General features: G+C 46.6%; 1 protein-coding gene across 5 annotated transcripts in view; it reads right to left on the bottom strand.

The window, feature by feature from the left end:
- Window positions 1–1,276: 1,276 nt before the first annotated feature.
- LOC140210158 (ubiquitin carboxyl-terminal hydrolase 2-like) overlaps window positions 1,277–12,634 on the bottom strand; it is a 52,428-nt gene continuing 41,070 nt past the window's right edge. For all 5 annotated transcript variants that reach the window (XM_072279054.1, XM_072279059.1, XM_072279056.1 and 2 more), the window contains 2 exons: window positions 9,765–9,879; window positions 1,277–2,202 (listed from right to left, as the gene is read on the bottom strand). In XM_072279054.1, the coding sequence (XP_072135155.1) occupies window positions 2,115–2,202; window positions 9,765–9,879 (203 nt within the window). In that variant the 3' untranslated portion in view covers window positions 1,277–2,114. The remainder of the gene's footprint in view (window positions 2,203–9,764; window positions 9,880–12,634) is intronic.

Genomic DNA, 12,634 nt, shown 5'->3' with positions numbered 1-12,634 from the left:
CAAACCCAATTTGTCTCACCACGGTTGGAATCTTTCCTCCTCACTGGCAACTACAAGGCTTGTTTCTGTGACCACACATTTGGTTGGTTATCACTACTGCCTACAAAATGAAGCAATGGATGGAACACTGAACCTCTGGATTTCGCTGGTTATGAATCAACGATGTGAAAATCTTTGATAATACTCAGGTAGACTGTAGCATTTTGCCTTCATTGAGACTTGCAATGAACCCAAATTAACTTAGACGGCAGAATCATATAGTGCCTGATTGACCTATGCTGTCTAGGTGAGGGCTTATTCTGTCCCTCACAGTAAATGCCAATCATTTGTCCAGGAAAGTGATGTGTAAATAGTAACTTTGAGGTGGGCACTGTAGTCACAGCATATCAGAAGTGGCAGGAGAGTGTTAGGGCTGCAGAGGGAGCCAATCTTTCAGGAGGTGGTTGGGGAGCTGATTGAGAAGTTCCTTGTCCTGGTTGTTGGAGCCGCCCTCACTCAGGCAAGTGGAGAGTGTTCTATCACATTCCTGATTTGTAGATGTGGGAAAGGCATTGGGGTGTGAGGAGGTGAGTCACTCCCACAGGATCCCTGGTCTCTGACCTGCTGCTGTAGACATGGTGTTGATGTGACACATCCAGTTGAGTTTCTGGTCAGTGGTGACCCCAGGGTATTGATGGTGGGGGGACTGGACAATGGGAATATCAGGGGGAGTTGGTCAGACTCTGTTGCTGGGGATGGTCACTACCTGGTATCTGTGTGGTGTGATGAACCTGTCACTTCTTTGCCCATGTCTGAATATCGTCTGGGTCTTGCTGCATGCAGACAGGAGCTGCTTCACCTGCTGAGGTGGAAATGGAACTGAACATTGCGCAGTCACCAGTGAACATCCCCACTCCTGACCTCAGGATGCAAGAATAGTTCTCATGGAGCAGCTAGAGGTGGTTGGGCCCAGGACACTGCCCTGGGGAACTCCTCACAACCTCTTTCTTAGCCCTTGAAGCTCTTGTGTTTTCATATGTAAACAGTCACTGCAGTTTAGTGATGCTGACATATAAAGGGGAAGATGGTGCTACATCAGGCTGATGCCATCCCTTGTCTCATTCACACAATCACACCGGCAGGGGTCAGTAGACCAGGTCTGCAGCTGCAGCAGGACTGTTGACATTGAAACTCTGAATGGAAAATAGTTTAAGAGCATTGATAATGAGTGGTTGTGATAAGGTTCAGAGGCCAGAGAACAAACCACGAGGTGCAAACAACAGAAACAAGACAGAACTGGAAAATATTTTATTTTGTGTGCACAGGTAGTATCTTTCTGTACAGCTTGATACTGTCACAAGATTTACAGTTGACCATTTGTATTTACATATTTACAGTAAACAGTGAGGGTGATGTGGAGAGAGGGGGGCAAAGGTAGAGGCTGAGGAGGAAATGGAACTGATGTTATGCAGTTTACGTGTGACCTCAGCATGGGAGGATGGACTAGCTGAGGGTGGCTGTGCCCAGTTGCTGCCCTGGGGACTCCTCACAATCTCTCTCTTAGTTCTTGAAGCCCTTTTGCTTTCACCACCGAGGATGTGAAAGAGTAAGAGGGATGGAGAAATTTTGGAGAGAAAGTGGGATCAAGAGAGAGGGGACAGAGGGAGTGAGAGAGGGGAGTGGGGAGGGGATAAGAAAAACTGTCATCAGATGATCATGAGGGAGATAAAAAGCCCCCAAGTCAGTTCAACACAGGGATCAGTGACCAGAATCAGGGGTCAGTGACTGGGGAGAGGTTAGTAACGAGGGTCAGGGTTATAGGTCAGTGACCGCGGACAGGGATTGGGCAGAATCAGGGGGTCAGCGGGAGATGATTGAGGCCAGGGGTCAGTAAGCTGATGGGGATGCAACCTGGGATCTTTGTGATTGCTCTCCCTATCCTGGCCATGATCCATTCCCAACCCACCCTCCCCGTCCCAGCCCCAGGCAGACCAGGCAAAGACAGCTACTGCCCAAAGCCATTACTTTAATCTGCTCTTCTCTCTCTCTCTCTGCCTCTGGTTAAATCTCCGGCGTGTCGGCAAGGTGGAAGGTGCCTTGAGATGACCCAGCTTAACCGACATCCTCTTCAAATCTCACCGTGACGGTACCCCTTGATCCAACTCGTAGAACAGCAGGTAAGCCTCACTGGAGACAACCTGGTTGTCCTGAATGAGAGAGACCCTGTAGAAGAGTGGGGAAGAGGGGAGGGAGTAAAGGGTGGATGAGGGAGGAGGAAGGGGCAGAGAGCGAGAGAGTCAGTAAGTGAGGGGAAAGGGATATCGATTCATTTTCTGACAAGCACACATCATTTTTGGAGAGAAGGAGAGTTAGGCAGGTGGAGGGAGGGAGTATTTGGGGTGTTGGAGGGGTTGCCAATCAAATGGCTGCTTTGACCTGGAAGGTAAATTGTCACATGTACTGAGATATGGTAAGAAACTGTTTTGAATGTAATCTATGCGTATCGTTTTCACACTACAGTGCATCAAGGTAGCTCAAGGGAAAACAACAGAATGCAGAATTAAGTGTTCCAGCCCGGACTGAAACACTGTCACTCTGAGGAGAAATGGGAGAGGCTGGGCTTGCCTCCCCAGGAACAGTGGAGACAGTGGAGGGTGTAAAATGGTGAGGGGTCTGGGCAGAGTAAATAGGAAGAAGCAATTTCCCTGAGATCGGGAACAGAGGTTTACAGGAACTGAGGCATGGATTAAAGGGGAGAGGAAGGTGTCTGGAACAGAGAGAGACAGAGAACCACCCCCCCCATGTCCTGCATAGGTACAGACCCAGTGTGGGTGGGTGGGGGCAAGTGAGGGAAGCATTTTCCTCTCACCTCCCAAATGGTAAAACTGATTTCAGAGCCTATAGGCCATTCAGCCCCTCCTGCTCCCTGCCCTACCTCTGAGATCATGGCCGGTCTGACCACTTCCTTGCATGTTCCCCACCCTGACCTATTCACCCCCCCCAATATAGGCTGACCACTGGAACCAGAACACACTCAGTGACAGGGTGGGGCTCTCTTTTCAATGTTCCACAGATTCACGGTAAGAATTGGGCAGACCCCCATATTCCCAGACACCCCCAGCTCCCGTTTCCATTCTCCACTGGAGGGAACCTCTTCGCATCTCCTCGGTGCGGCCCCTCAGCATCTCTGATTTCTTGAGTCACTCCTGCAGCCAGCACCACTCCACCCTTCTCAGCCTCTGCTGGTGAGAGCACCCTGGGGTGGTCCCAGTCACCCTGCTCTGCCCTGCGCCCAACACCGGGGTCTCTCCTTCAACAAAAGCAGCAGCACTGCGACCGTACTCCAGGTGAGGTCCAACCCCAGTCCACTGTTACAGACCCTTGCCACTGTGATAAACACCAGCCGGACACTTTCCCTGCAAATGACTCACTGTCCCCACGTGCCGGCTTCCTGTGTTCTGTGTATGGGGATGTCATCTCCCTTCACGCCAGAGCCTCTGTCCGCTCTCTCCATTTACACAGCCTTCTGTGTCCCCACGCTCACCACACCAAGAGCCTTAGCCCTCCATCTGTACCTCTCCCACGTGCTTTAGCAATCAGGCACTGTGGGGAACAGGCAGGGAAGCAGAGATGAGGACAAAGTCAGACCATTCCTGAACTCAGTGGGAAGGCTGGGGTCCAGAGGGGCCAACTAGTCTGCTGGCCCCCACAAAACAAGGCACACCCTCTTCTCATTGCTCCCGTCAGGGAGGAGCTATAGGAGCCAGAAGGCACACACTCAGCAATTCAGGAACAGCTTGATCGCTGGCAATGATCTTTGCATCATCAATGGGAACGGGGGAGGTTCTGGAGAATTGAAGGGTTGCAGATGTTGTTCCCTTATTCAAGAAAGGGAGTAGAGATAGTCCAGGAAATTATAGACCAGTGAGTCTTACTTCCGGGGTTGGTAAGTTGATGGAGAAGATCCTGAAAGGCAGGATTTATGAACATTTGGAGATGCATAATAGGATTAGGAATAGTCAGTATGGCTTTGTCAAAGGCAGGTTGTACCTTATGAGCCTGATTGAATTTTTTGAGGATGTGACTAAACATGTTGATGATGGTAGAGCACAAGATGCAGCGTATATGGATTTCAGAAAAGCATTTGATAAGATACCCCATGCAAGGGTTATTGAGAAGGTAAGGAGGCATGGGATCCAAGGGAACCTTGCTTTGTGAATCCAGAATTGACTTGCCCACAGAAGGCAAAGAGTGGTTGTAGATGGGTCATATTCTGCATGGAGGCTGGTCACCAATGGTGTGCCTCAGGGATCAGTTCTGGGACCCCTACTCTTTGTGATTTTGATAAATGACTTGGATGAGGAAGTGGAGGGATGGGTTAGTAAATTTGCTGATGACACAAAGGTTGGGGGTGTTGTGGATAGTGTGGACGGCTGTCAGAGGTTACAGCGGGACATCAATACGATGCAAAACAGGGCTGAGAAGATAGAGTTCAACCCAGATAAGTGTGAGGTGGTTCATTTTGGTCGGTCAAATATGATGGTGGAATATAGTATTAATGGTAAGACGGATCTTGGGGTCTGAGTCCATAGGACACTCAAAGTTGCTGCGCAGGTTGATTCTGTGGTTAAGAAGGCATACAGTGCATTGGCCTTCATCAAGATCTGAGAGGTAATGTTGCAGCTATATGGGACCCTGGTCTGATCCCACTTGGAGTACTGTGCTCAGTTCTGGTTGCCTCACTACAGGAAGGATGTGGAAGCTATAGAAAGGGTGCAGAGGAGATTTACAAGGATGTTGCCTGAATTGGGGAGCATGCCTTATGAGAATAGGTTGAGTGAACTTGGCCTTTTCTCCTTGGAGTGATGGAGGATGAGAGGTGACCTGATAGAGGCGTATAAGATGATGGGAGGCATTGATCGTGTGGATAGTCAGAGGCTTTTTCCCAGGGCTGAAATGGCTATCACAAGAGGGCACAGTTTTAAGGTGCTTGGAAGTAGGTACAGAGGAGATGTCAGGGGTAAGTTTTTTACGCAGAGTGGTGAGTGCGTGGAATGGGCTGCCGGCGACAGTGGTAGAGGTGGATTTGATAGGGTCTTTTAAGAGACTCCTGGTTAGGTACATGGAGCTCAGAAAAATAGAGGGCTATGGATAACCCTAGGTAATTTCTAAAGTAAGTACATGTTCGGTACAGCATTGTGGGCTGAAATTGTGCTGTAGGTTTTCTATGTTTCTATTAGTTTCTTCCCCTCTGCTATCTGTTTTCTGGATGGACATTGAACCCATGAACAATACACCTCACTACTTTTTTTTATTTCTGTTTTTGCACTACTTATTTAATTTAACCATTTAAAATTTATACACTTTCAAGAAAAACTCTGTGAACCCTTTGCAGTTACCTGGTTTTCTGTATTAATTACTCATAAGATGTGGTCTGATCTTCATCTAAGTCACAGTAATTGACAAACACAATCAGCTTAAACTAATAACACACAAACAATTATACTTCTCATTAATACTGAACACACCATTTAAACCACCACAATCTAGGTTTAAAAAAAACAAAAAAAAAGTATCTGGGGTAATGCCTTCTACAAAAGTTATTTGGAGTCAGGTGTTCCAGTCAATGAGATTGGAGCTGTGGGTTGTAGAGGTGCTCTGTCCTATAAACAAGACACACAAGGTCAGGGTACTGACAGAGCCTGCTCTCCTCAAGAAAGATCTGTTTATGTGCACCATGCGTTGATTCAAACAACTTTCAAAAGACTTTAGAAGAAGAGGACTAGAATATAAAAGCAAGGATGTAATGTTGAGACTTTATAAAGCACTGGTGAGGCCTCATGCAGAATTGAGAGCAGTTTTGGGCCCCTTATCTTCGAAAGGATGTGCTGAAACTGGAGAGGGTTCAAAGGAGGTTCATGAAAATGATTCCAGGTTGAATGGCTTGTCATATGAAGAGTTTAATGGCTCTGGGCCTGTATGCACTAGAATTCAGAAGAAAGAGGGGTGACCTCATTGAAATTGGATCAGAGGAATGAGAAGAGATCTTATAGAAACATATAAAATTATGAAAGGGATAGATAAGATAGAGGCAGCAAAGTTGCTTCCACTGGTAGTTGAGACTAGAATTAGGGGACATGGCCTCAAGATTCAAAGACAGAAATGAGGAGGAACTGCTTTTCTTAGAGAGTGGTGAATCTGTGGAATTCTCTGCCCAATGAAGCAGTGGAGGCTCCCTCAGTAAACATATTTAAGACAAGGTGGGATAGGTTTTTGCATAGTTGGGGAATTAAAGGTTATGGGGAAAAAGCAGGTAGGTGGAGGTGAGTCCATGCCTAGATCAGCCATGATCTTATTAAATGGCGGAGCAGGCTCAACGGGCTGGATGGCCGACTCCTGCTCCTTCCATTATCTTATAAGATGATGAGAGACATTGATCATGTGGATCAAAAGAGGCCTTTTCCTATGGCTGAAATGGCTAGCACGAGGGGACAGTTTTAAGGTGCTTGGAAGTAGGCACAGAGGGGATGTCAGGGGTAAGTTTTTCCACACAGAGTGGCAGGTGCATGGAAGACACTGGCAGTGGTAGTAGTAGAGCCGGATAAAATAGGCTCTTTTAAGAGACATCTAGAGAGGTAATGGAGCTTGAAAAAACAGAGGGCTATGCGGTAGGGTAATTCTAGGCAGTTTCCAGAGTAGGTTACATGGTCGGCACTACATTGTGGGCTGAAGGGCCTGTAATGTGCTGCAGATTTCTACGTTCTATCTCTTATGTTCTTATGAAACTTATCGAATGTTGAAGTGATAAGAGAACATGTGGGAGGATGTTTCCTGTGGTGGGAGAGTCTAAAAGCAGAGGACACAGCCTCAGGATAGAGGGGCATCCTTTTAGAATGGAGATGAGGAGGAATTTCTTTAGCCAGAGAGAGGTGAATCTGTGGAATTTGTTGCCACAGGCAACATTTGATGCCAAGTCTCTATGTATATTTAAGGCAGAGGTTGAGATTCTTGATTGGTCAGGGCACGAAGGGATACGGGGAAAATGAAGGAGACTGAGGCAAAGAGGAAAATTGGATCAGCCTTGGTGAAATGGCAGAGCAGACTCGACAGGTCAAATGGCCTAATTCTGCTTCAATGTCTTATGGTCGAAGAATTGTAGAGATGCACGAAGCTGGAAAAGGCTACAAAAAATTTCTAAAGACCTGAGCATTCAGTCCACAGTAAGAAAAATGGTGGAAATTTGGTCCCGTTGCTACTCTTCCCAGGTGTGGGTGTCCTGCAAAGATCACACTAAGAGTGCAACGTGCAATGCTGAAGGAGGTGGAAAAGAACCCAAGGGTAACAGCAAAAGACCTGCAGAAATCTCTAGAACTTGATAAAGTCTCTGTTCATGTGGCCACTATAAGAAAAACACTGAACAAGAATGATGTTCATGTAAGGACACCACAGGGAAACGACCACTGTCCAAAAAATACATTGCTGCATGTCTCAAGTTTGCAAAAGACCACCTGGATGTTCCACAATGCTTCTGAGACAACTTTCTTGGCAGAAATGCACACTGCTGTGTTTGGAGGAAAAAGGGCACTGCACACCAACACCAAAACCTCATCCCAACTGTGAAGCATGGTGGAAGGAGCATCATGGTTTGGGGCTGCTTTGCTGCCTCAGGGCCTGGACAGCTTGCAGTTGTTGAGGGAACAATGAATTCAAAATTGTAGCAAGGTATTCCGGAAATATTGATGAACCGGAGGAATGGTCTAAAATTCCTCCTTGCTGTTCTGCAAGTCTGCTCAGCAGCTACAGGAAATGTTTGGTGGAAGTTCTGCCAGTTATTAAATACAAGGGTTCACATATTTTTCCAGCCTGGACTGCGAATGATTAAGAAATGTGTTCAATAAAGACCTGAAAAGTATAATTGTTTGTGTGTTATTAGTTTAGGCAGATTGTGTTTGTCTATTATTGTGACTTAGATGAAGATCAGACCACATTTTATGAGTAATTTATGCAGAAAATCATGTAATTGCAAAGGTTTCACAAAGTTTTTCTTGCAACTGTACTTACTGTAATTCACAGATTCTTTTCTATGTTTATCATACATCGCAGTACACTGCTGCCGCACAGTTAACAAACTTCACGACGTATGCCAATGATATTAAATCTCATTGTGATTCTGATTCTGGCTTTTGATACAGGAGGTGGGAGGAAACACCTTCCCATACTGAGTCTGTACTACTGCAGGTCATGGGTCTTCACCCACACCCTGCTCCCCGCTGTTGTTTCACTATGGGGAGGATCTCTGTCACTCCCCTGTCAGGCTTCACAATGTAGCTCCCTGAAAGTGCCAACACAGGTAGACAGGGCGGTGAGTAAGGCCTTCATCAGTCAGGGGACTAAGTACAGAAGTTGGGACGTTATGCTGCAGTTGCACAAGACATTGGTGTTGGAGACTCAGGGCTGGTTTCATAGAGGTGTATAAAACCATGAAGGACATAAACAGGGTGTCTGTGCACAGCCCATGGTCACAGAATTAAGAATCAAGAGGGCGGAGGTATAAGGTGAGAGGGAAACATCTTTTGTTTTTACACAGAGGGTGGTTGGTATGTGGAATGAGATGCTAGACGAAGTGGTTGAGGCAGGTACAATAACAACTCTTAAAGGACATTTGGATAAGTACATGGATTGGAAAGGTTTAGACGTGGTTAAATGGGAGTAGCTACAATGGGCACCTTGCACAGCATGGAACAGTTGTGCTGAAGGGTCAGTTTCTGTGCTGTATGACTTTATGACTTGCTGATATCCCACTAGAGAGGGCAAACAGGAGCAGGGAAGGCCAGGTGGACTAAACTGCAGGAAAAGGAGATGAACTCAGGGCTTGGATAGGAACTTGGGACTGGATATTAAAGAAACATGACAGAAGGATGGGCAGGACTGGCGTCTCAGTATTCTGGTCTACAATTACCACAGGTGATAGGGTGGAGGTCAACGAGGCAGGCAAGTGGCAATATTATTTAGGGAGAACATCACAACAGTGGATTGGATGTCTGAAATGATGGCACATCTGGAGATTGGAACAACGGGGTAGGGAGACAATCTCTAGATAACTGGCTTCGTGAAGATTGGAACATCTGGAGACTAGGCCAGCTGGAGTAGAGAACATCTGGTGCCCGGGACACCTGGAGACTGGGAGGTGTTGGACACAAGAGCATGGCCACCTCTCAATGAGATGGCAGACCATCACCTCCCTCAGCTCCAATTTCCTGCCCTATTGCTGTCCCTTGTAATATTCAGAAATGTTCCCCACTGTACTGTGAATGAACTCAGTGACTGGGCAGAGTGTCCCACAGGTTCATTATCCTCTGGGTGGAGATATCTTTTCCCCATCTTTGTCCCTCCTTTACAGCAGCTGGACACAGTACTCCAGGTGTGGTCTCCATGATAGAGTTGGGATACCATGTCTTTACTCCCAGAGTTAAATCTTTCTGTAGTGCAGTCCAACCTACCATCTACTCATTAGCCTTCAGTGACTGGTGTGTAGGGACAGCTAGATCCCTCTGTGCATCAACACAGCCCTGTCTTCCACTTTCTACCATGCAGTATCTTCAGACTGGAAGGTAGAACAGCTCAATACTGGCCCACATGAATGTGGGACATCTGCGAAGTCTCGAGAGTGGGACACTTGGAGACTGTTAATTAGGGGTTGAGTGGGAATCACTGAAGGGGGAGGTAATGGGCTTGTCTCTTTGCCCCCTGCCCGAGGGAGGGTCTTGGCAGCCGGCTGTGCCTACCTGGAGTCATTGTAGACGTGCCACTTGCCGGCAGACTTGCAGTAGGCAGTGTAGTGCCCTCCGTTTACAGTACCGATGTGGTTACATACCGCATAGAGGTCGTAGACACTGTTACCTGTGGAAATGCATGGGGTGATTAGCAGCGGACCAAGCGATGAGAGAGAGAGAGAGAGGGAGAGATTCGCAAAGGTCAGAGTGAAGAGTTCAAAAACGGAGTGTTTCGCGTGCTCGGTGCATTAGTGGCGGATCAATCGATTCATGATTCATTAGCAGGAACAAATAAAATTAAGTAGGGTCAGAGCAGAGCGGCCATTATTTGGGTGGATCAGTGTAGGAGTGGGAACTTGAGGCTTTGGCGAGGAGACACAAGTGAATAGCAGGTAAAGCTTTTGTAATGGTTGATTAAAAAATCACTAAATTACAGCTAATTAAATAAAGTAGGGATGACGCAGGATCAGCTGATGTGCTGTAGCTGCACGATGTGGGAGCTGGTGGACCCCACTGTGGTTCCTGGTGACCACATCTGCAGCAAGTGTTGGCGGCTCGAGGAACTCAGGCTGGAAGTTCGATGACTTGGAATCTGAGATTCAAACACTGCGGCAATCAGGGAGGGGGGCAGTTAGCTGGACGCTCTGTTACAGCAGGTAGCCACACCCATTAGATTAGCTGCCTCAAATTCGGTCTGTCATCAGGGACAAGAGGGTGTGACTGTGAGTGAGGTGGGGAGTGGGATCCAAGAGACAGTACTAGAGGAGCCTCAGATCGTGAGCTTGTCCAACAGGTCTGAGATTCTTGCTCCATGTGTGGATGAGAGTGGAGGCCACAGGAAGGATGAGCAACCTAACTGTGGCACCGTAGTTCAGGGAGACATTCAAGAGGTGGGAAAGAAAATAACTGTAGTGGTAATTGGGGAAGGTATAGTCAGGGGAATAGACAGAGCTCTCTGTAGCAAGGTTAGAGCACCCTGAAGGCTGTGTTGCTTGCCTGGTGCCCGGGTTTGGGACATCTTATCAGCCCTGCAGAGGAGTTTGCAGTGGGAGAAGAAAGATCCAGCTGTTGTGGTCCACGTGGGTACCAGCGACATAGGTAGAACGAGGACAGAAGTTCTTCTGAGGGAATTTAAGCAGCTAGGGACTAAAAGAGCAGAACCAAAAAGGTGGTAATCTCTGGATTACTACCCGAGCCACTTGTAAATCGGCATATGTGTAGCTCAAGGATTGGTGTGGGAGAACTGGGTTTGAATTCATGGGAAATTGGCACCAGTATTAGGGAAGGAGGGAGCTGTTCCAATGGGACGGGCTCCACCTGAACTGTGATGGGACCTGGATCCTAGCAAATTGCTTAAATGGGGCTGTGGATAGGGCTTTAAACTAAATAGTACAGGGGTGGGTTCAACAGATTGGAAAAGTATGGATAAAGTAAAAGAGAAAAGTGTGGATAAAGATAAAGTAAAAGCAAGAGATGAAAAAGAGAAAAGTTAGAGTGGAGTAAAGAGAAGTCAAGTGCAAAAGAGAAAAAGCACAATGAGCGTGAGGGCACTTTGTCCGAATGGCCGTAGTGTTCGGATCAAAGTCAGTGAACTTGTGCACAAATCAGTACAAAGAGGTATGATTTAGTGGCCATTACAGAGATGTGGCTACAGGGTGAAGAGGATTGGGAATTAAATAATTGAGGATATCAGGTAATACGCAAGGATAGGCAGGAAGGTAAAGGAGGGGGGGTAGCACTCTTAATTATAGATGAGATCATGGCGATAGTGAGAGATAATATTAGATCCAAGGAGCAGAATGTTGAATCCATTTGGGTAGAGATTAGGAATAGGAAAGGGAAAAAAAATCTCTGGTAAGAGTTGTCTATCCCCCACCGAAAAACATTACAGTGGTACAGGCAATAAACTGAGAAGTATCTGAGACATGGAAGAATGGAACAGCAATTGTCGTGTGGGACTTTACTGCACATAGATCGGGTGAATTGAGTTGGCCAAGGCAGTCCTGAGCAGGACGTCATAGAATGCATCGGTGGTGGTTTTCTTGAACAGCATGTTACTGAACCTACAAGGGAACGTGCCATCGTAGATCTGGTCCTGAGTAATGAGACAGGTAAAATTAGAGATCTTATAGTTAGGGATCCTCTTGGAAAGAGTGATCAGAGTATGACTGAGTTTCTCATACAAATGGAAGGTGCAATAGTTTGATCTAAAACCAGTGTGTTAAGCCTAAACAATGGAGACTACAATGGGATGAGGGAGGATTTGGATAGACTGGGAACACAGGCTATATGGTGGGACTGTTGAGAAACAGTGGAAGAGTTCCAAAGAGATTCTTCATGCTCAACAAAAGTATATTTCAGTTAAAAGCAAGAACAGTAGGGGTGGGGAGAGCCAGCCTTGGATAACTAAGGAAATAAAAGATGGTATCAAACTAAAAGCTCGTGTATACAAAGTCACCAATAGTGGGAAACTGGAAGATTGGGAAAACTTTAAAAAGCAACAGAGAACTACTAAGCGAGCAATAAAGAAAGGGAAGCTAGATTATGAAAATAAACTAGCACAAGATAAAAAGATGGACAGTAAATGGTTTTATAATTATATAAAGCAGAAAAGGGTGGCTAAAGTGAACATAGGTCCCTTGGAGGAGGAGAAGGGGAAATTGATATTAGGTAATGAGGAAACGGCCGAGGCTTTGAAGGACTATTTTGTGTCGGTCTTCACGGTGGAGAACACATCTAACATGCCAAGGAGAGATGTTATGGATGTGATGGGAGGTGAGGACCTTGATACAATAGCCATCACTAAAGACGTAGTGCTGAGCAAACTTGTGGGCCTGAAGATAGATAAATCTCTGGTCCTGATGGAATGCATCCCAGGGTAC

Source organism: Mobula birostris, chromosome 14 (genome assembly GCF_030028105.1).
Source record: "Mobula birostris isolate sMobBir1 chromosome 14, sMobBir1.hap1, whole genome shotgun sequence".
Lineage (NCBI taxonomy): Eukaryota > Metazoa > Chordata > Chondrichthyes > Myliobatiformes > Myliobatidae > Mobula > Mobula birostris.
This window is presented reverse-complemented; position numbering and strand designations above follow the sequence as displayed.